The following is a 21,058-nucleotide window of genomic DNA, read 5'->3' as shown; positions in this document are numbered from 1 at the left end:
AACAGAACAACTACAAAATAAAGTGGTTTGGATGAGCTTCATCTATACCCTCCTTGAGGTCAGAGATTTCAAGTAGTAGAGCAGAAGGAAAGTTGTAGAACTTTTCTACATTTTGGGACAAAAACACTCGTGTTATTGCTGATCTGCTGATTTGCCTTGTTGGTGTGAAGCAGCAGCTAGGTTTATAATTGCTTTACTTTCCAGATGTATCTACTTCCAGTTTCACTGACTCTTGGGTTAAGTGTGTGTGTACAGCTCCATGACAAAAAGCCCTGGCTTTTGCATGACATCCTCATCACTGAGCTCATCCTTGTGGTAGTCTAGCCTGCTTATGACTTTCCCTTTCTGATTACCTGCCTTGTGGATGTCAGGCCTGCTTAGCCAGCTCCTATAGTTGTGTAAGATAATTCTTTGTAGGCCGGGCGCGGTGGCTCACGCTTGTAATCCCAGCACTTTGGGAGGCCGAGGCGGGCGGATCATGAGGTCAGGAGATCGAGACCACGGTGAAACCCTGTCTCTACTAAAAATACAAAAAATTAGCCGGGCGTGGTGGCGGGCGCCTGTAGTCCCAGCTACTCGGAGAGGCTGAGGCAGGAGAATGGCGTGAACCCGGGAGGCGGAGCTTGCAGTGAGCCGAGATCGCGCCACTGCACTCCAGCCTGGGTGAGAGAGCGAGACTCCGTCTCAAAAAAAAAACACAAACAAACAAAAATCTTCTGCGGGTTCTGTTTTTCATGTCAAACCCTGACTGATACATAAACTGAAGAAGGAGTTGTTGCCTTATATATCATGCAGTTGGACAGTTTGGAACCCAGATGTCCACCAGCATTCATTCAGTTATTCATAACTGTGCCATAGTTGACAATATAGCAATAAACAAAGCAGATATGGACCCTGCCCTTGGAGAGTAGATTCTAGCAGGAAACAGATGTTATCTAATATTTATAGGATAATACATTAGCATGGAGTTGTCAGAAGGTGTAACTAGGAGACCCTGCCTAAACTTAGATGTCAGGGAAGGGAAGTAAGGGCCTGGAAGAAAGAGTGAGGGTCTGACAACAAATGAAAGTAATTCAGGAGGTTCTGCAAAGTTGTCGTTCATGGCAGTAGAAGGGATGAGGCTTGGGAGATAAACCATACAGGGCCATGCAAGCCAAGATAACAATGTCTGACTTTACCCCAGGGGACAAATATTTTTGTTTAAAAACCTTTGCGTTCTGGAATCCTATATAGTTATTTTATAATGTCACAACATGGTTATATTTTGAACCTTTGAAGATCCCATGGTGTTAGTGTGTTTGATCCAGCGATTCCTGCCCCTGTCCTCTTATTTTTTTGCACATTTTTTACAATCCTCTTGTGTAACCCATGATGCCCTTTCTATTGTGCAAGCATCAGTTGGCTACTGTCATACTATTTTTAACTCGTTCTCCTGCCTTATGCTTTGAATTCTCACCCATTGAAAAGAAAAGACAACAAAACCTGCACTTTTCACATTAATTTACCTGACAGTTTCCTTTTGTCAACGTTTACTTTCTGTTCTATTTAGATGTACAGAAAAGCTTCCGGAGGGTGGGCATTCCCCAGCCTCATTATTCCTGGTCTTCTGACACCACCTGCGGTGTGGGAGCTCAGCCCTTCCTGAGGCTGTTAACCCTTTCTGACCGCTGAGCCCCCAATGCTCTAAGGATTTTCTTAATGAAGTAATTGATTTACTTAATGAAGTAAATGCCATCCTTGAAAACTAGGGCAGTAAATACCATCAATTCTATGGACTAGAGAGAGGAAACACTGAAATGGTGTAGAAGGTGCATGACAAAACCAGTCACAAATCTGAATGAGGTTGAACAGTGTGAACCTAGGGTCAGTTTTTTCCTTTTTTTTTTTTTGAGACAGGGTCTTCCTGGGCTGGAGTGCAGTGGTGCAATCCTAGCTCACTGCGTGTAGCCTTTAAGTCCTGGGCTCAAGCACTCCTCCCGCATAGCTGGAATTACAGACAAGGGCCAATGGGCCTGGCCAGTTTTTGCCTTTTTCTTTTTTCTTTCATTATTTTCAGGTTTCCCTGTAGCTGTCTTTGGGAAAGCAGTGAAGTATAGAGGTTAAGCCAAATTGTAAATTGTAAAACCAAACTGATTTGGGTTGGGAGTCAGGTTCTACTATAGCCTATTTCTATACCTGTAACATGGGAGTAATATTACATACATGTAATAGGTAAAAAAGGTGACATGTGCAAAGTAACTAGCTTAGTGCTAGGCACATAGACAGGGCTCAGTCAATTTGGTGTATTAAGCATTATGATCTTTATTTTTCATCTCCAAATATTTATTCTGGAAACTGGAACATGCTGATAAGGTAAGCATGTGACATTGGAAATGCAAAATAAAAATTTACATTCTCTAAGCCACAAAGAGCTACATTCACACAGCACTGGGGGAGGTGGGCAGGAAGAGGATAACCTACTCCCAGACAAAAGAGGCTTCTGACAACCTTTTCCTAGCAGCAAAGACTCATGTGTGAGGATCTCAGCACCTGAGCACTCACCAGTCCTAAAATCCTGGAGTCTTAGACCCTCAAATCTTAGAATCATCTCTTAACAAAATTTTATTTTTAAATTGACACATAGTTGCACATATTTATAAGGTACATAGTGATGTTTTGATGTATACAATGTAGAGTGATCAGATCAGGGTAATTAGCACATTCATCATCTTAAACATTTATTATTTCTTTGTGTTGGGAACAGTCAGTATCCTCTCTTCTTGCTGTTTGAAAAAATATAATATTGTTAACTATAGTCATCGTATAGTGCCACAGAACACTAGAATTTATTCTTCCTATCTAGCTATAATTTTGTATTCTTTAACAAATCTTTCTCTATCCCCCTGTTCTGCCTATTCTTCCCAGCCTCTGGTAACCTCTGTTCCACTTTTTCCTTCTCTGAGATCAACATTTTTTAGCTTCCACACATAAGTAAGAACACGTGGTGTTTCTCTCTGTTCCTGGCTTATTTCACTTAACAGAATGTCTGCCAGTTTCATCCATGTTGCCATGAATGACAGGATTTCATTCTTTGTAATGGGGGGATAGTATTTCATCTCATATATATACCATATTTTCTTTATCCATTCATCTGTTGTTAAACATTTTGGTTGATTCCTTATCTTGGCTATTGTAAATAGTGGTGCAATAAACATGGGAGTGCTGATATCTCTGTGATATATTCATTTCTTTTCCTTTGGAAAAATGCCCTGTAATAGGATTACTGGATCAAATAGTAGTTCTATTTGTAGTTTTCTGAGGAACTTACATACTGTTCTCCATAGTGGCTGTCCTAGTTTACATTCCCATCAACAGTGTATAAGAGTTCCTTTACAAAAATTAGCCGGGCATGGTGGTGTGTGCCTGTAGTCCCAGCTACTAGGGAGGCTGAGACAAAAGAATTGCTTGAACCCAGAAGGTGGAGTTTGTAGTGAGTCGAGATTGCACCACTGTACTCCAGCCTGGGTGATACAGCAAGGCTCTGTCTCAAAAAAAAAAAAAAAAAAAGTTCCTTTTTCTCTACCTCCTTACCTGCATTTGTTATTTTTTGTCTTTTTGATAATAGCCATCATAACTGGGATAAGATAGACAATATCTCATTGTAGTTTTGATTTGCATTTCTCTGATATTAGTGATGCTGAGCATTTTTTCATATATTTGTTGGCCAACTGTACATCTTTTCTGTTTGGATCATTTGCTCATTTTTTAATTGGATTTTTTTTTCTTGCTGTTGAGATGTTTGAGTTTCTTGTGTATTCTGGATATTAATCATCTGTCAGATGAATCGTTTGTAAATATTTCCTATCATTTTGTAGGTTATCTTTTCACTCTGTTGATTGTTTTTCTTTTTTGCTACCCAGAAGCTTTTTAGTTTGATATAATTCTATTTATTTTTGCTTTTGTATCTTGTGTTTTTGAGGTCTCATTCATAGTCTTTTCCCAGACTAATGTCCTGAAGCATTTCCTCTTTATTTTCTTGTAGTAGTTTCATAGTTTCGGGTCTTACTTTTAGGTGTTTAATTCATTTAGGGTTGGTTTGTGTATAGGTGAGAGGTGGGGGTCTAGGTTCATTCTTCTGCATATAGATATCCAGTTTTCCCAGCACCATTTATTGTAGAGACTGTCTTTTCCCCTATGAATATTCTTGGTGCCTTTGTCAAAAACAGTTGGCTGTAGATACATGGATTCATTTCTGGATCCTCAGAATTGTTCTCAGTGAACAGTTCTGTTCCATCGTTCTGTGTGTCTGTTTTTATGCCAGTACCTTGCCATTTTGGTTACTATAGCTTTGTAGTATATTTTGGAATCTGGTAGTATGATGCCCCCAGCTTTATTCCTTTTGCTTAGGATTATTTTGGCTATTCGGGGTCTTTTATGTCTCATAAAAATTTTAGTATTGTGTTTTTCTATTTCACTGAAGAATGCCATTGCTGTTTTAATAGGGATTGCACTGTGTATTGCTTTGGGTAGTACAGTCATTTTAACAATATTAATTTTCTCAGTCTCTGAACATGGAATGTCTTTTCATTTTTTGTGTCCTCTTCAATTTCTTTCATCATTGTTTTACAGTTTTCTTTGTAGATGTCTTTCATTTCCTAGATTAAATGTATTCCTAGGTAGAGTGTGTGTGTGTGTGTGTGTGTGTGTACTTATTGTAAATGAGTTTGCTTTCTTGATTTATTTTTCAGCTAGTTTGTTGTTTGTACATAAAGATGCTACTGATTTTTGTATGTTAATTTTTGATGTGGTTTTGGCCCATTCAAATCTCAACTGAATTATATCTCCCAGAATTCCCACATGTGAGGGAGTGACCTAGGGGGAGGTAATTGAATCACGGGGGCTGGTCCTTCCTGTGCTATTCTTGTGATAGTGAATAAGTCTCACGAGATCTGATGGGTTTATCAGGGGTTTCTGCTTTTGCTTCTTCCACATTTTCTCTTGCCACTGCCATGTAAGAAATATCTTTCGCCTCCCACCATGATCCTGAGGCCTCTTCAGCCATGTGGGACCGTAAGTCCAATTAAACCTCTTTTTCTTTCCAGTCTTGGGTATGTCTATCAGCAGCGTGAAAACAGACTAACATAATTTTGCATTCTGCAACTTTACCGAATTCATTTATCAGCTCTAAAAGTTTTCTGGTAGAGTCTTTAGGTTATTCTATACATACCATCATATCTACAAACAGGAACAATTTTACTTTCTTCTTTCCAATTTGGATGCCTTTTATTTCTTTCTCTTGCCCAATTGCTCTGGCTAGGCCTTTTAGTACTATGTTGAATAAGAGTGGTAAGAGTGGGCATCCTTGTCTTGTTCCAGTTCTTAGGGGAGAAGCTTTCAGCTTTTTCCAGCTCAGTTTAATGTTAGCTGTAGGTTTGTCATATATGGCTTTTATTGTGTTGAGGTATTTTCCTTTCATACCTAATTTATTTAAAGTTTTTATCATGAAGTGAAGCTGAATTTTATCAAATGCTTTATCTTCATCTATTCATATGATCATGTGATTTTTGTACTTCATCTGTTGATGTGAGGTAATACTTGTATTGATTTGTATATGTTGAACCAGGCTTGCATCCCTGGGATGAATCTCACTTGATCGTGGCATATAATCTTTTAGATGTGTTGTTGGATTCAGTTTGCTAGATGTTGTTGAGGATTTTTGTTATCTGTGTTCATGAGGGATATTGGTCTGTGGTTTCCTTTTTTTTGTTGTGTCCTTTATCTGTTTTAGGTCTCAGGGTTATTAAGCATTATGATCTTGGACAAGGTGACTTCTCCAGAGGCAAAGGGGATTTAACTGCCATTTACTCAGCAGTTTACTCAATAGTTTATCTTTTCCCTTTTTACTCATTTTCATACAATGGGAGTAAGAAGCCTTGTTTGCTTTAAGAGCAGTACCTGATTTCTCAAGTTCCAACTCAGGAATCATGATAGAAAGCCAGGTTCATGAGTTGTGAGGATCCTCGAAGAACTTGCCCAGATTATTTTAAAAGTGCATTGGGCTGGGCGCGGTGGCTCACGCTTGTAATCTAAGCACTTTGGGAGACTGAGGCTGGCAGATCACTTGTGGTTAGGAGTTTGAGAGCAGCATGGCCAACATGGTGAATCCCCTGTCTCTACTAAAAATACAAAAATTAACCAGGTGTGGTGGCACACATCTGTAATCCCAGCTACTTGGGAGGCTGAGGCAGGAGAATTGCTTGAATCTGGGAGGCAGAGGTTGCAGTGAGCTGAGATCACGCCACTGCACTCCAGCCTGGGAGACAGAGTGAGACTTTGTCTCAAAAAAAAAAAAAAAAAAAGTGCATTGGAATGAAACATTTTCAGAAATAGATAGTGGTAATGGCTTACAATATTGTAATTGTATAATTAATGCCACTGAATTGTACACTTAAAAATGGTTAAAATGGTAAGTTTTATGTCATCTATATTTTACCACGATTAAAAAAATACTAAAAAACCAAACCAAAAAAAATTAAAAAACAAACAAACAAACAGAAAAGCAAATTGGAGACAGGTCTGCTGGCTGTCTGAATAATCCCCTCCGCCCACTACCAAATGTAGGTTAGCTCAGTAATGTGACCCACTTAAGAACTGTATGGGGACGATTGTTGCTAACTGATTCCAGAAGGTGAGTTAGAAAAGCCCGTATCTAACCTCCTCACTTTACAGAAGTGAAGTCAGAGACCCTGAAAGTGTGACTTGCTAAAGACTGTTTAGCACCCGAATACTCTGGGAACGAGCTCACCAACGCTGCACAACACCATGCTGATTCACTGAGGCCACTGGAGCATTCCAGGCCTTCTGAGCACTGAAATGAGGCCTCTTTTCGTCCATTCTTACTCCAGGTGCCTAATCCTTGTCGCTAAGCATCCAGTTGCTCAGAGTTCTAAAATTGTACAAAGCAGGACCAAGGCATTAGGTTTCAGTCACAGCCAAACAAGTGTGGACAGTGAGTAATGTCTGAAGATTCCATAGCTTGATGACAGCTACTTTTGTCCTGCTGTCTGAACTTCATTGTCAATTCTCGAACAGGCCACACTCTCATGATAGGGGCCTTTCATATGCTGTTCCTTCTACCTTGAATTCCCTTCTCTACTTTGATAATTCCTATTCTTCAGGTTTCAGGTGAAACACAGCTTTGTTTAGAAAGCTTTCCTATCCTCCCAGCCTATGTTAGCTCAGCCTATTGTGTAATTTCTTAGTAACCTATACTTCTTTGTAGTCTTCATCATACTGGTAATTATTTGTATTATGTCTGAGTTCCATGCATGAGGGCAGGATCTTGGTCTGTCCTGTCCACCACTGTTTCCCAAGAGCCTAGCATAGGGTCTGTCTGGCACATTTGTGTTCATTAAAGAAAAAAAATAAATTAACCCTGTCTTCTCATGGAAGAATGAAGATAATGATATACCCTTACTTGTATTAACAGGCATGTGTGGCTGAAGGAAGTAGGGCAGACACTCCCTTTAATCTGTAGGCATTAGTTGATACTCCAAAGAAATATGCAAATGAGCAGGGTGGAGGGGCCGAGTGCGACTGCTCACATTTGCATTGTATGCATGTGAGAGTAAACAGTAAATCAACAGCAGATCTAGGTTGGATATAAGGCAGCGTTTTCTGGTGTGATATTAAGGATTGTGAAAAATGGGTCGGATAACAGAAGAAGGTTGTGGAAACACCTTCCCTAGCGGCTTCAGAAAACAGGCCAGAGTTCCATTTTAGCCGGTTATTTTAGGCCTACTCCAGGCAGCAGGGTAGACTAGACATCCTCTTAGGGTCCAATCGTTCTGTTCCTCTGACCCATAATAAATAAAGCTATAGATGCCGTTGTTGCCAATACATACACAAATGCAAAATGCTTCTACACAGTCTTGTGGCTGTAAATGTTGCTAGTTCATTTTCTACTTAGCGTTCTGAATCCACCTTTTGTTTAGAAAATTACCTCGGTCTTGAAGCACGGCAATCTCTTTCTCTAAAGGGTTTATTCTATATTTCAAAGCGAGAACTGCAATGCATACCGATTTAACATTTGTATTGACACTTATTTTAAAATGTGGAGAATACAAGCTAGGAAAAAGGATTTAAAAAATAGCCTGCTAGTCCGACTAAGTTCCAGCATACAAACAGAGTGATCTGGACATGTTGTGTGTCATAATCCCAGTGAGAAGGCTGGGACAAATTTTCTTTCTCTGCCTTTAAAGTGAAGGAAGGGAATGGTCTTGAATATGCAAATGAATCTAATTTAATTAACTTTTACGACCACAGCTCCTTTGAGATAACCATGGGAGCCGATTCGATTCCATTAAAATTCAGCCATTTCCCTAAAGCCTCAATGAGACACCCTTGTCTTTTCCAAGAAAAAAACAAAAACAAAAACAAAATGTGAAAAGATCTAATCAGAAACAATGGAAAAGAGGAAGTTATCTGCTGCAGTTCTGCTATTTGGTCTCACCAGAAGCTGCTCACACAGTGATTTACTTCTGTTTGTCACCTCTGAGTCTGGCGCTGCCAGCAGCGGAGCGAAATCATTCCAGGTCAGTCATGTAACTGCTGACCCAGAGTTTATCCTAAACCGGGGCTATGAAAGGTAAAGGTAATGTATTTCATGCTTCTGAGCAAAAACTCAAGCTTCGTGAGGCTGAGGGAAGAATTGCCTTGACCTCAGGCCAGAGATGAAGACCAATTTATGCCACTTCTTCCTTTGCCGCCCAGTTTTGTAATATTCTTTCCTTGTCCTCCCCCTGATTACAAATATAATACATATTTATTGGCCAGGTACAGTGGCTCATGTCTGTAATCCCAGCATTTTGGGAGGCCAAGGCGGGCAGATTGCCTGAGGCCAGGAGTTCGAGACCAGCCTGACAAACATGGTGAAACCCCATATTTACTAAAAATACAAAAATTGGCTGGATCTGATGGTGCACCTGTAATCCCAGCTACTTGGGAGGCTGAGGCAGGAGAATCACTCGCACCCAGGAGGTGGAGGCTGCAGTGAGCCAAGATCGTGCCACTGCAGTCCAGCCTGGGCAACACAGCAAGACTCTGTCTAAAAAACAAAAAACCCTCCATATTTATTGTGAAAAATAAAAAAGAAAACAGAATGACTAAAAGAAGCTGCTCAGGTCTTGGAAGAGTTTGGAAGCCTCTTTCCCAATTTTGTTTCCTTCTTTTCCCCTTAATAAGCAGACTTTTAGAGGACTTTGTGAGTGGTGGTGGTGGTGGTGGTGGTGGAAGAGGGGGGTGCTAAGGTTGTGAAGTGGGATGTTACATTCAAGTTCTTTCTCTTCCTTTTTTTTTTCCTTAAAAATTTTTTTATTGTGGTAAAATACTCATAACATTTACCATTGTAATCATTTTTAAGTGTGCAGTTCTGCGGCATTAATTACATTTACATTGCTGTTACCCATTGCTGCCATCCCCCTCCAGAAATTTTTCATTTTTCCCAAATGAAACTCTGTGCTCATTAACAATAACTGTCCAGCTCTTGGCTACCACCATTCTACTTTCTGTCTCTATGAATTTGACTATTCCAGGTACCTCATATCAGTGGAATCATACAGTATCTTTTTGTGATTTGCTTATTTCCCTTAGCTTAATGTCCTCCAGTTTCATCCATGTTGTAGCATGTATCATGTCAAAATCTCCTTCCTTTTTAAGGCTGAGTAATATTTCATTGTATATATATATCACATTTGCTTTTCCGTTCATTTGTCAATTGACACTTGGGTTGCTTCCACCTTTTCGCTGTTGTGAATAGTGCTGCTGTGAACATGGGTATACAAATATCTCCTTGAGACCCTGCTTTCAATTATTTTGAGTATACACTCAGAACCTTCCTTTTCTTTTAAACCTATATCCCACAACACTCACCTCTCTTGTTTCTAACACTATGCAATTACATAGCTGCCCATGGTTTCTAAATCCTGGCCCCTGAATCATTGTTCATGGTTGAAAAGTATGTGGTGGTTCCACCCATTATCCGATCCACCTGAAAGTGCCTTGAGACACGTTCAGCAATGTGCAATTGGGTTTCCGGGAGCTGTGCTACCTGCTAGTTCTAGAAACATTAAATGTCACATGACTTAAATATTGCAATTAATTTTAGCATGACCAGAGGCAATATTTCTACTTCTTCACATAGGCGAGCTATGTCTAAAACAAATATCTTCTGAAGAGTAGGTCACAGTGCTCTGCATTATGTGATTATGTAATTGTGCAGGCTACTAATTGGAATGTAGAGTTAAAGTTACTGTAGGATGTTTTTTAACTGAGTAGATTAAAGAACTCAAAGTTTATATTTCCTTTAGTTAGAGTTTTAAAATAATAAAGTACTTAAATTCTAACAAAAGATACACAATTATAAAATAATTAGAAAGAAAAAAGATGTTGTGATAAACAGACCACTTCTGTGGTTATAAGACAAAGGAGAAAGAAAGGTAATAAAAAACAATTAAAACCAAAGTTATTTTCCCACCAATAATTTTATCTGTCTTTCTTTTCAAGTCCTTTAGCCTCAAAGTTATTCACTCTTCCATGTCCTAGTCCAGGATGAATATTCTGTGCCTGAATTATTGCAACTTCAACAGCTAAAATCTATTGAACACTTAATTCCATGCCAAACACTGTTAGCCTAACGCATGTATCAGCTTACTTTAACCCTTATATCAATATTCTGAAGTCGATTTTATCACTCGGGGCAACTGAATATCTAATATTCATTCTCCTCTCTTCTTGCTTGCCAACAGAATGCAATTTTGCTTGGAGTATCAATGTGTTCAACGAAATACTCATGTTCCCAGTCTCCATCACTGCTAAGAGGCTCTGTGATCCAGTTCTAGCAAATGGGATGTAAGCAGAAGTCTGCTGGGGGCTTCTGGGAAGCTTTTTGCTTTCCTGATAAAATGAGACACACATACCTAGATTAAAGCTCTCAACCTGCCCCTGCTTCTTTCTGTTTTAAGTGTATGACCCAAGACAGAAATGTTATGGCTGGAGCTATAGCAGCCACCTTAGAAACACGAGGCAATGAGCCAACCTGCTAAGAAAGGCAGAGTTGAAAGCTAGAGACAACCTGGAATCCTGGTGGCATTGCTGAGCAGTTGAATCATTCCCAGCAACTGCCTACCTCTCTACTTTCAGTTATAGGGGAAAAATAAACTATTTATTTAAGCTATGAGTAGATGGGTGTTTAGTTACTTGCAGCTGTAAGCCTTCCTAATCCCGTGTTTCAGTTAAGAAATAAAAGCGTAAGTAACTTACTAAAATATATATGATCCTTCAGTGGTGATATGGTGATTTGAACTTATATCATCTGACCTAGAGTCTAAGCTTAGTCTCTTAGACATGGTTCTACATCACATCCCCCTTGTGCTATACTGCAAGGTCTACTTACGAGTTTTTCAGGAAATAAACTTGATCTTGAACCTCCCTCTTACTTCTTCTTCTCACAGATGCCAGTGTGATACATCTAAAGCCAGATCTGACCTTCTCACTTTATTGCTTAAAACCATCAATAATATTTCTTTCTGTAGAGCTGGGATGTAACCTCAACTGTCTTGAAAGCCAGGTAGGTAAAATAATTAATAGAGGCAAGTAGATCATGAGAAAATCAATTTTGTTGGTGTATTAGTTATCTACTGCTGTGTAACAAATTGCCCCCAAAACTTAGCGGCTTAAAACAACAGATGCTCATTTCTTATATGGTTTCTGAGGGTCAGGAATCTGGGAGCAGCTTAACTGAGGGGTTCTGGCTCAAGGTCTTTCATGAGTTTGCAGTCAAGATGTTGATGGGGGCTTCAATCATCTGAATACTAGAATGGAGCTGGAAGTTCTCCTTCAAAAAGACTCACTCCCATGGCGATTGCTGGAAGCTTCAGTTTGTCACCATGTGGGCCTCTCCTCACAACATGTCAGCTGTTTTCTTCCAGAGCCAAGTAATCTAAGAAAGGCAGAATGACAGCTAGCCTGGGAAATGGAATAACATCACTTCTGTCACATTCCATTGGCCAAACATATCAAACCTGATACAGCGTGAGAGGGGACTGTACAAGAATGTGGACACCAGGAAATGAGGATCAGTGGGGACCAGCTTGGAGGCTGACAACAACAGGTAGATATTGGACAAAAGGGTAATATTTGCTATTTAGTTTCAGCCAATTGTTCCACTACGTGGAATACAGGTCTTATGTTATTGGATTTTCCCATTTCTCAAATCAAGTTAGAAATACAAATTTCTGAGTTATATCCCATGATAGTAAATGCTGGCTCAGAATTGCAAAAAATCCTGTGCAGGTCAAATAAAATACAAATGCAGTTCAGATATGGCCTGTGAGTTGCCATTTTGCAACCTCTATGGCCCATAGCTTGGAAAACATATGTAGGTCCAATTCCAATCTGTGATACTGCCTGAAGTGATATTTTCAGTAGGATTTTGAAGACAAGTCCAGGCCTAGGCAGGAATGTACCATGGTAATTTAATAATGTCTTCCATGGATAAAGGAGGGGAGAGTGATGACATATGTGCCTCAGATTGACAGAGACGGCTATATAATTCATTACCCAAACTAGGATACTTTTGAGAGTAAAGGGAGGTGCTTTATTAATTACGCTGACATAGTGACCATAAACTAGGACTGACTCAGGCAAACCAGGATGTGTGGTCACCACCTGCACCGCCCTTAGTGAAACCTTCCCACTTCTGAACCCCGCTGCCCACACTCCTGCTGTTCCCCTGCTCATCCTGTCTTCTCTTCCCCACTCATCTGTTTCCTCCTGGACTTCAACTTCTTCAAGTTCCAGTGGAAGTATCACTTTTTTTCCTGTTGTCTTCACCTCCTCCCCTCCTTTTCAGGTGAATCACTCTTTTACCAGAGTTTTGTAGTATTTTATACATATCTTTAATGCAGCATTTCTGACAGCAACCTATGCACAGGGGCCAGTGATTTAGGATTTATCCACATTTAGGATTCTCAGTACCTATCTCAGCATCTGGCTTAAAGTAGGTGCTTGATGATAATTTATTGGAATTTTATTTTGAATCTCACCTCCCCTCTTTTTCTCTAATACCCTCTGCAGGAGATGATAATGAATAGTGAAAAATGCCAAGCAGACAATAAGCAGGAGGAACAGAGGAAATCCACAAATTGGATAATTGTTTCTTGAGTAACTGACCATCGATCTAAATAGTGGTTGCAGTAATTTCAAATTCTTCTCTTCCTTTTCACTTCAGGTGAATGAAACCTGTTTTCACCGAGAATGAGCTTCTGTCTTGATAGTAAGAATGGCTACTATCGCCCATAGTGTATAGATTAAATTCTCAGTGTATGTATGTGTTTTATAAAAGCTATCCCCTAGGAAGTTCATAACTGAGCAGTGAAAATCAATCTCAGGCATACACAGGACATGTAGGAAGATTTATTCTCTCATGTATGCATCTAACACTTAGTAATACTTGTGCATTGTCTATAAACCTCAGGGGGGAAAATAGAAACTGCTGGATAGCAATGCTCTCTATAAATGCCCATGAATGAAATTAAACTGGAAGATGTTAAAGGGAAAGCTCCGTGGGACTGAGGTGTGTTTTTGCTGGAGATGGGTAGAGTGAATGGTAGGACGCCATTATAATCCAACACATTATTATTAATTTTAATCCTAATGTCAGAGAGGTGGGGTGGAGCAAAGGATAATCATGTGCTACCTTTTCTTTGGCAGGCTTTCATTTGATCTCTTTTCGAATCAGAAGACCCAGAAAACTTGGATCCACTCCTGGCTCTCATCCCTCTGGGCAGTGTGACTTGGAGTAAGTCATAACTCTTCTCTGTGCTATCTTCCTGTTTAGGAGGGGGCTACTAATAGCACCAATTTCACAAGGTTATATGAATAAGGTATGTGAAAAGACTTTGTAGATTGGGGTGAAGTCTACAAATGGTAGTTAGGACTATTCTCAGGCTGATATTCAGGCAGCGTGTTGGAGAGAGAGTGGGAGGGAGGAACGGAATGGAGAACCATACTTAAGCCGCCCCCAGGCCTCCTCTGAAACCCTGGTTTATCCCATGAAAGCAAGGTTAATAATACTACCCAATAAAGCAGGAACACTTAGAAATTAGTCTGGAACAAGATTAAATTTGCCAAAGAGGGCTGGTCCTGACATCACATGCTTCAAACATGTGGTTGGCAGCCAATTGGTTGCTCTATTATTACCTGCTCTGGAGAGGGTGAGTCTAAATTGGAATGCTCTTTCCTCGGTTCAGGCTGTTTCTGCTGAGTCCCATAGTGTTGATTATAGTTCTTATACTCTGTAACTGGCTGTTTCATTCTTGACTCACCTCCAGACTCATAAACATCCACAGAAAACACAGAGGCTTTAAAAGTTGCCTATCTTTTAACCTTGTGCCGTAATATGTTTTGTAGAATTGCCAAGACATACAGTATTTTTCCTGCCTTTCCAATACCTATTCAGGAGCAAAAACCATGATAAACTCCCTTTGCATCTTTTGTAAGAGAGATAGACAAACGCCGGAGAGTTTCTCTGCAGTTGTGTGACCTTGGGTAGTTTCTTCAATTACAGAAAGAGAGGTAATAATAACTAATGTGGAGGCTGTTGTGAGCATGAGGAATAATTTAAGGAAGAGCACCCGGTACATGGCAAATGTCCCATAAACATAATTGCTGTTATTATTAATAATAACGTGAAAAGCATTCAGAACAAAACATTTGAAATGAGTCCTGGAAAGATTAATTTATACTTAATAGTCAAGGGACTATCTCTCAATATTTTCTATGTGCTGATTTAGAAGAAAGTCCCTGCTCAGGCCGGGCGCGGTGGCTCACGCTTGTAATCCCAGCACTTTGGGAGGCCGAGGCGGGCGGATCACGAGGTCAGGAGATCGAGACCACAGTGAAACCCCGTCTCTACTAAAAATACAAAAAAATTAGCCGGGCGTGGTGGCGGGCGCCTGTAGTCCCAGCTACTCGGAGAGGCTGAGGCAGGAGAATGGCATGAACCCGGGAGGCAGAGCTTGCAGTGAGCCGAGATCGCGCCACTGCACTCCAGCCTGGGTGACAGAGCAAGACCCTGTCTCAAAAAAAAAAAAAAAAAAAAAAAAGAAAGTCCCTGCTCTAGCTGGAGAGACAAATGTCACACACAGAAATTTAAATAATGCAATAGATGGAGGACATTTCAATATATTAAAAAACTATTAAAGAAGATAACCCAAGATGGACCGAGTGTACCTACTGTGATTTTGTTGTTGTTTTTTTGTTTTTCAGTTGAGCAGATGCTCTGGGTGCCACTCCATTATATATTGGAAACAGCATTACTTTATAGTAAATCATGACCACGGTGTATGACGATGAAGTCGCATCTGAAGCAGCCAGCACCCTATGTGCTAGCTGGCTTTTAGACCAGGAGACTGAATCTGTGGTCAGGATCTCTTTAGGGCTGGCTAAATATATACTACCCACTATCACTCACTGGAGCTACAGACCCTAGTCTTAAGAGTTTCACTTCTTAAAGACCTTCATCCTTATTAAAATGGTAATATCTTTACTCTCATCAATCACTGACACATTGGTATGAGTGAGTTTGAGTCTGGTTTGAAGAGTAGGTTTACTGGAGGAGGAGGCTCACAGGGAAGCTGGGAGGCAACCCACAGCTACTCTGCAGAGAAGGAGAGAGGGAGGTGAGGTGCGGAGGCAAGGGGAAGGGAGGGTGGCCATACTAACAGTCTCCTGGCTAGAGAGGAGGATTGGACCATTTTGCATTCTTTTTTTTTTTTTTTTTTTTTGAGACAGAGTTTCACTCTGTTGACCAGGCTGAAGTGCAGTGGCACAATCTTGGCTCACTGCAACTTACATCTCCCCTGTGTAAGTGATTCTAGAGCCTCAGCCTCCTGAGTAACTGGGATTATAGGTGTGTGCCACCATGCCTGACTAATTTTTGTATTTTTACTAGAGACAGGGTCTTGCCATATTGCCCAGGCTGGTCTTGAACTCCTGGTCTTAAGTGATCCACCCACTTCAGCCTCCCAAAGTGCTGGGATTACAGGTGTGAGCCACTGAGCCTGGGCTATTTTGCGTTCTTAAAATAGCTTTATTGTCCATGCCTCTTCTCCTCTATGCTAGCACTGGTTATACTTACAAAGATGGAGCATGATTTTCCTCCTTATTCTTCTCTTTGTTCTAGGAACCAGAAAGAACAGGTGTTAATCTTATTAGCAAGGAAAGGAGGCCTCAGCAATAGCGAGAAACCGAACTCATTTGTGAGGCCCTGCATTTTGATGTGAATTGTTTCCAGGGATTTAAAAATAGTAAAACACAAAAAAAGTAATGAAAATTTTTTAATAGCCTGAGGTGAGTATAGTGTGTAGTTCTTCTGGTGGGAAAATTATATAATGTTAAATCATCCTTCTTCATGAAGATATATGTATTCATATATGAAACTGAGGTTTCGTAGGTTGTTGTGAATGGTTCAAAGAGCTATGGATAAGCTGGGCACGGTGGCTCACACCTGTAATCCTAGCACTTTGGGAGGCCGAGGTTGGGGGGATCACCTGAGCTCAGGAGCTCATGACCAGCCTGGCCAACGAGACGAAACCTTGTCTCTACTAAAAATGCAAAAATTAGCCGGGCATGGTGGTACACACATCTGTAATCCCAGCTACTTGAGAAGCTGAGGTGGGAGAATCACTTGAACCAGGGAGGGGGAGGTTGCAGTGAGCCGAGATCACCCCAGTGCACTCCAGTGTGTGCGACAGAGTAAGGCCTCATCTCAAACAAAACAAAACAAAACAAAACAAAAAAGAGCTATGGATAGAGCGATGGGAAAACTGAAAGTAGATTTACTGCTAATTTTTGTTAATCACCATCTATAATTATTTTATATATTTGTGTACTTATTTATTGTCAGTTTTCCCCCCTAGAATGGAAACCCAGTGAGAGCAAGGACCATTTCTCTGTTCTCCACCATGTCTCCCACCACTTAGCACAGCGGTTGGCATACATTTGAGGAATGACAAATTTGTGATCCAGTTTTATCCACTGGTTCAAAATTACCTTTTTCCTAAATTTACTTTAATATAAGCACTAAAATGAGATACCTGAAGATTGTTTAAAACATAAAAACTCAATCCTGACATGAAATTATATATGATAATCATGAATGTATTCTCTGCTAGACCCAGATTAGTATGACTCTATATTTTCAACATCTGTCATTTTAAAATAAATTATTCAACATTATTAGATTCCTTATAAATGACATCAATCAATTAGCACTGCAAGGCTGAGGCTTGAGGGATTTTTTTTTTTAGAGGCTGGGTTGGTAAATGTCTTAACTCTTCATATTCCCTAGAAAGGATGAAAGCAATCTGGGCTCCCAGCAGGCTCCCTCCCACCCATCCCTATTGAAGATTTAATTAATGTGCACATTATCTTGGGCTGCCCATTCCAACACTGCTGGACATAGGTAGAGGTAAGAGTTTGAACCAGGAGAATGGGACGGAAGCCCCTGCTCCCCACGATTGGGAGAGTTAAAACTGTCACTTCCCATCGTTTAGTGGCAGTGAATCAAAGACTCTTGTGCTGACTGCTAAAGACTCGCTTTTATATAGAAGTCCCTGCCGGGCCTTTACATATTGAAATGAATCATTGTCGCCTGTGTCAGTTTTGCTCTTCATTTGCTTGATGTATTTCATCTGCATTTGGAGGTATTAAGAATCACTGTTTGATCTATTGTATTTATTGTCATACAGTTATACTTCGGGTTTTCTGCAAACCTGTAGAAAATATGCTGCTTGAAGATATTAAAGAGCCATTAGCATCCTGCATCATCAAGGCATTTAATTCTAAGACACCTCTTGAAGTTTAATAAGACAAAAGATTTGCTTTTTCTTAAATCTCTAGATTAGGGTGAACAGCTTGTCCTGGTTTGCCAAATACTTTCCTGGTTTTAAAGCTGAAAGTCCCACATTCCTGGTATCCTTCCAGGCCTGGATAAATGGAGGTTAGTCACCCTATCCCTACTTGTGTTGTTGGGAGACCTTATCAGGACTTCTTGAAACCAGAGCATACAATTGATTTGAGTCCAGCTTTAAGTTAAAGAATAATAAATCTCCACCATGGCAAAGAAACTAAAGTCAATAAGTAGTAAAAGTACACTACGGAATTGCCGTGTGCAGAGTTCTTTGAAGTACTACTCTTTGGAACCAGCCTGGGATTCAGACATTTGTGCCTTGCTGCTTTTTGATCCAAGGAATGCAGGGTCAAGTTATCAGAAGCATTTGAAATTGTTTAGAGAATTGTGAAGAATTTCAGTAGGCTAAAGAAATTATACATCTTGGGATTGATTGCAAAGGGGCTTAGGATGATAGTGTCTGCATCAAAGATGCAGTGATGCCTGTGATAGAATGAATCACTGCTACTAAACCATCTTAAATGAGAACCAGCTTTTCCCTCCAAACCAATCGGATTGATCTGTGCATTGAAATATGTTCCTGTCACGATCCTTTTGCTGCGTTGGAGACAAGAATGCTGCAAGAAGTGCCAGAAGCCATGCTTGCTGGGATTGAGAATATCGTATTTACGGTCTGAGCGCATTATGGTTTGACCACTCCTTTATTGTACATGCTAATTCCTTGAACATTACTAAAGGACCCTCTGAACTACTCAGTCTGCTTTTCCAATCTTTTTTTTTTTTGTTATTGTCTTCTGTGTTTTCTTATGTGATGGTCAGTGGGGTGTGGCCACAAGAGGCCACACATCAGAGGCTCAGGAAAACAAAGTTGATTATCCCCAGAGGGTCTGGAAACAGGAGGCATCTTTACTGGGGTTTTTGTGGGGAAGGCAGGGCAGAGTAAACTGGAATTGGCTAGTTTGAATAATTCCTGTAAGCTTTGGGCTATAGGAGTAGTCTTTAGTTTCCTGGTACGCAGCCTGGGATGATTAAGGCAGAGGCATATTGCCTCCTGGTAGAGAAGGTATGGCTCTGGACTGGTTAGTTTGCATAACAAAGGCATTCTCCATGAGCCCTCTGCTATCTCTAAGAACTGGCTAACCCAAAAGGGGCAGTCTCTCCTGAGCTAGATTTTTAAGATGTTAAAACATCATAACAGGCCAGGCATGGTGGCTCATACGGGTAATCATAGCTCTTTGGGAGGCCAAGGCGGGCAGATCCCATGAGGTCAGGAGTTGCAGACTAGCCTGGTCAGCACAGTAAAACCCCATCTCTACTAAAAATACAAAAATTAGCTGGGTGTAGTGCCGAGTGCCTGTAATCCCAGTTACTTGGGAAGCTGAGGCAGGAGAATCACTTGAATCCAGGAGGCAGAGGTTGCAGTGAGCCTAGATTGTGTCACTGCACCCCAGCCTGGGTGACAGAGCAATACTCTGTCTCAAATAAATAAATAAATAAAACATCATAACATATAGAAAAACATTACAAACAATACAAATTGACATTTCATTGATTCCCAGAGAGTGAAGGCAGCATGGCATAGCAGAAAGAGTGAGGTCTGAAGTGAAATCGTATGGGTTTAAATCTTGGCTTTGCCTGATATGAACTGTAAAGTGTAGGCAAGTCTGTTGACTTCTTTGGGTCTCAGTTTGTCATCTACAAAATAGGCTTAACAATTCTTTTCATGATTGCTGGGAGGACTAGATAGGATGAAATATGTGAAAGTTCTTAGTAGGTACAGAAATTATACTAAAAAGACAAACAAATCCACATGCTGTGATGCAGTGTGGACTATCTTTGGTCACCTACATGTCAAAGGTAGTCTTAAACTGCTCTGGTTTGGTAAATGTTGGAGTAGACTAGAAGTCAGAGAGTACGGGATCCACCCTTATTTGCTCTCAGGCTTTGGTCTGCAGTGAGCTCAAGTGTAGGGATTGTGTCAAATGATTCCTGGAATCCTTTACAATTTGTAAAATTCTATGAAATCGTGAAGTCTGCAAAATGTGAATCTGAGGTGTATGTATTGTAGAGCAACAGACCATTTATCACATTATATATATATATATAATTTTTTTTTTGAGATGGAGTCTTGTTCTTTCGCCCAGGCTGGAGTGCAATGGTATGATCTCGGCTCACTGCAACCTCCACCTCCTGGCTTCAAGCCATTCTCCTGCCTTAGCCTCCCAAGTAGCCGGGATTACAGGCGCCTGCCACCATGCTGGGCTAATTTTTGTATTTTTAATAAAGATGGGGTTTCACCATGTTGGTCAGGCTGGTCTTGAACTCCTGACCTCAAGCAATCCACCCACCTCGGCCTCCCAAAGTGCTGGGATTACAGTCATGAGCCACCACACCCGGCCCTATCACATTATATTTTACAGAAGCCATCATCCCATACCTTTGAGTCCAGCCCTAGAAAGAGCGGTCCCTTGCATACCATCCAGCATGACCTTGGGCATCCTTTCCCCACTCCCCAGCCATAGCTGTTTGGGCTAGGGTTGGAAACCCGTCCACAGTAGGCCCCTTGGAGTCTCTTGCTGGACACTTGGGATTAGAATGGAGACAGTCAAGTTAACAGACAGTAATGCTGGATCTGGACAGTCACCAGCACGTGTTGGAGGCTGAGGGCACCATCCAATGTAAGCCATGGTGGATGGTGTAATAGGAGAGCAAAGGAAGGCAATCTGGGAATGGGTTGGATGGGGAGGGAGAAAAGGTGGGGGAAAGAGAAATGTAAAATGAGGAAGCAGAGGAAGAGATAACATGGCAATGAAGAAAGTAACATCTTTGGTCATTTTCTGTTCCAATCACCCACAGCAGGCCTGTCGGTTCTCTCTCACCTTCTGTTCTCTTTTACCTAAGTAGATTTTAGTGGCTTTTCTATTCTTGATCTCCAACCATGCCCTAAGACATACAGTAACACAGACTGAGGATTCTCTGATGGCAGGGCTTTGTCTCATTCCTTTTTGGAACAAGCACAAAGTAGATGCTCAATGAATTTATACTGAAATGACATGAAAATCACGTTTGTATCTGAAGTGTCACTGATGGCATTTATATGAAAAAGGT

At 40.7% G+C, this 21,058-nt stretch overlaps 1 protein-coding gene across 5 annotated transcripts in view; it reads left to right on the top strand.

Annotated features, from left to right (window-relative positions):
* LOC134732029 (uncharacterized) overlaps positions 1 to 21,058 on the top strand; it is a 127,194-nt gene that overhangs the window by 42,352 nt on the left and 63,784 nt on the right. For 2 of the 5 annotated variants that reach the window (XM_063614230.1, XM_063614229.1), the window contains 2 exons: positions 6,709 to 6,884; positions 11,490 to 11,524. In XM_063614230.1, the coding sequence (XP_063470300.1) occupies positions 6,709 to 6,737 (29 nt within the window). In that variant the 3' untranslated portion in view covers positions 6,738 to 6,884; positions 11,490 to 11,524. Of the gene's footprint in view, positions 1 to 6,708; positions 6,885 to 11,489; positions 13,313 to 13,749; positions 13,838 to 14,448; positions 14,614 to 15,306; positions 15,575 to 16,222; positions 16,390 to 17,789; positions 18,703 to 21,058 lie in introns of those variants that run through there. The other 3 variants (XR_010114873.1, XR_010114874.1, XR_010114875.1) reach the window with 3 other exon arrangements.

The sequence above is a fragment of the Symphalangus syndactylus genome, chromosome 13, assembly GCF_028878055.3.
Source record: "Symphalangus syndactylus isolate Jambi chromosome 13, NHGRI_mSymSyn1-v2.1_pri, whole genome shotgun sequence".
Taxonomy (NCBI): Eukaryota; Metazoa; Chordata; class Mammalia; order Primates; family Hylobatidae; genus Symphalangus; species Symphalangus syndactylus.
This window is presented reverse-complemented; position numbering and strand designations above follow the sequence as displayed.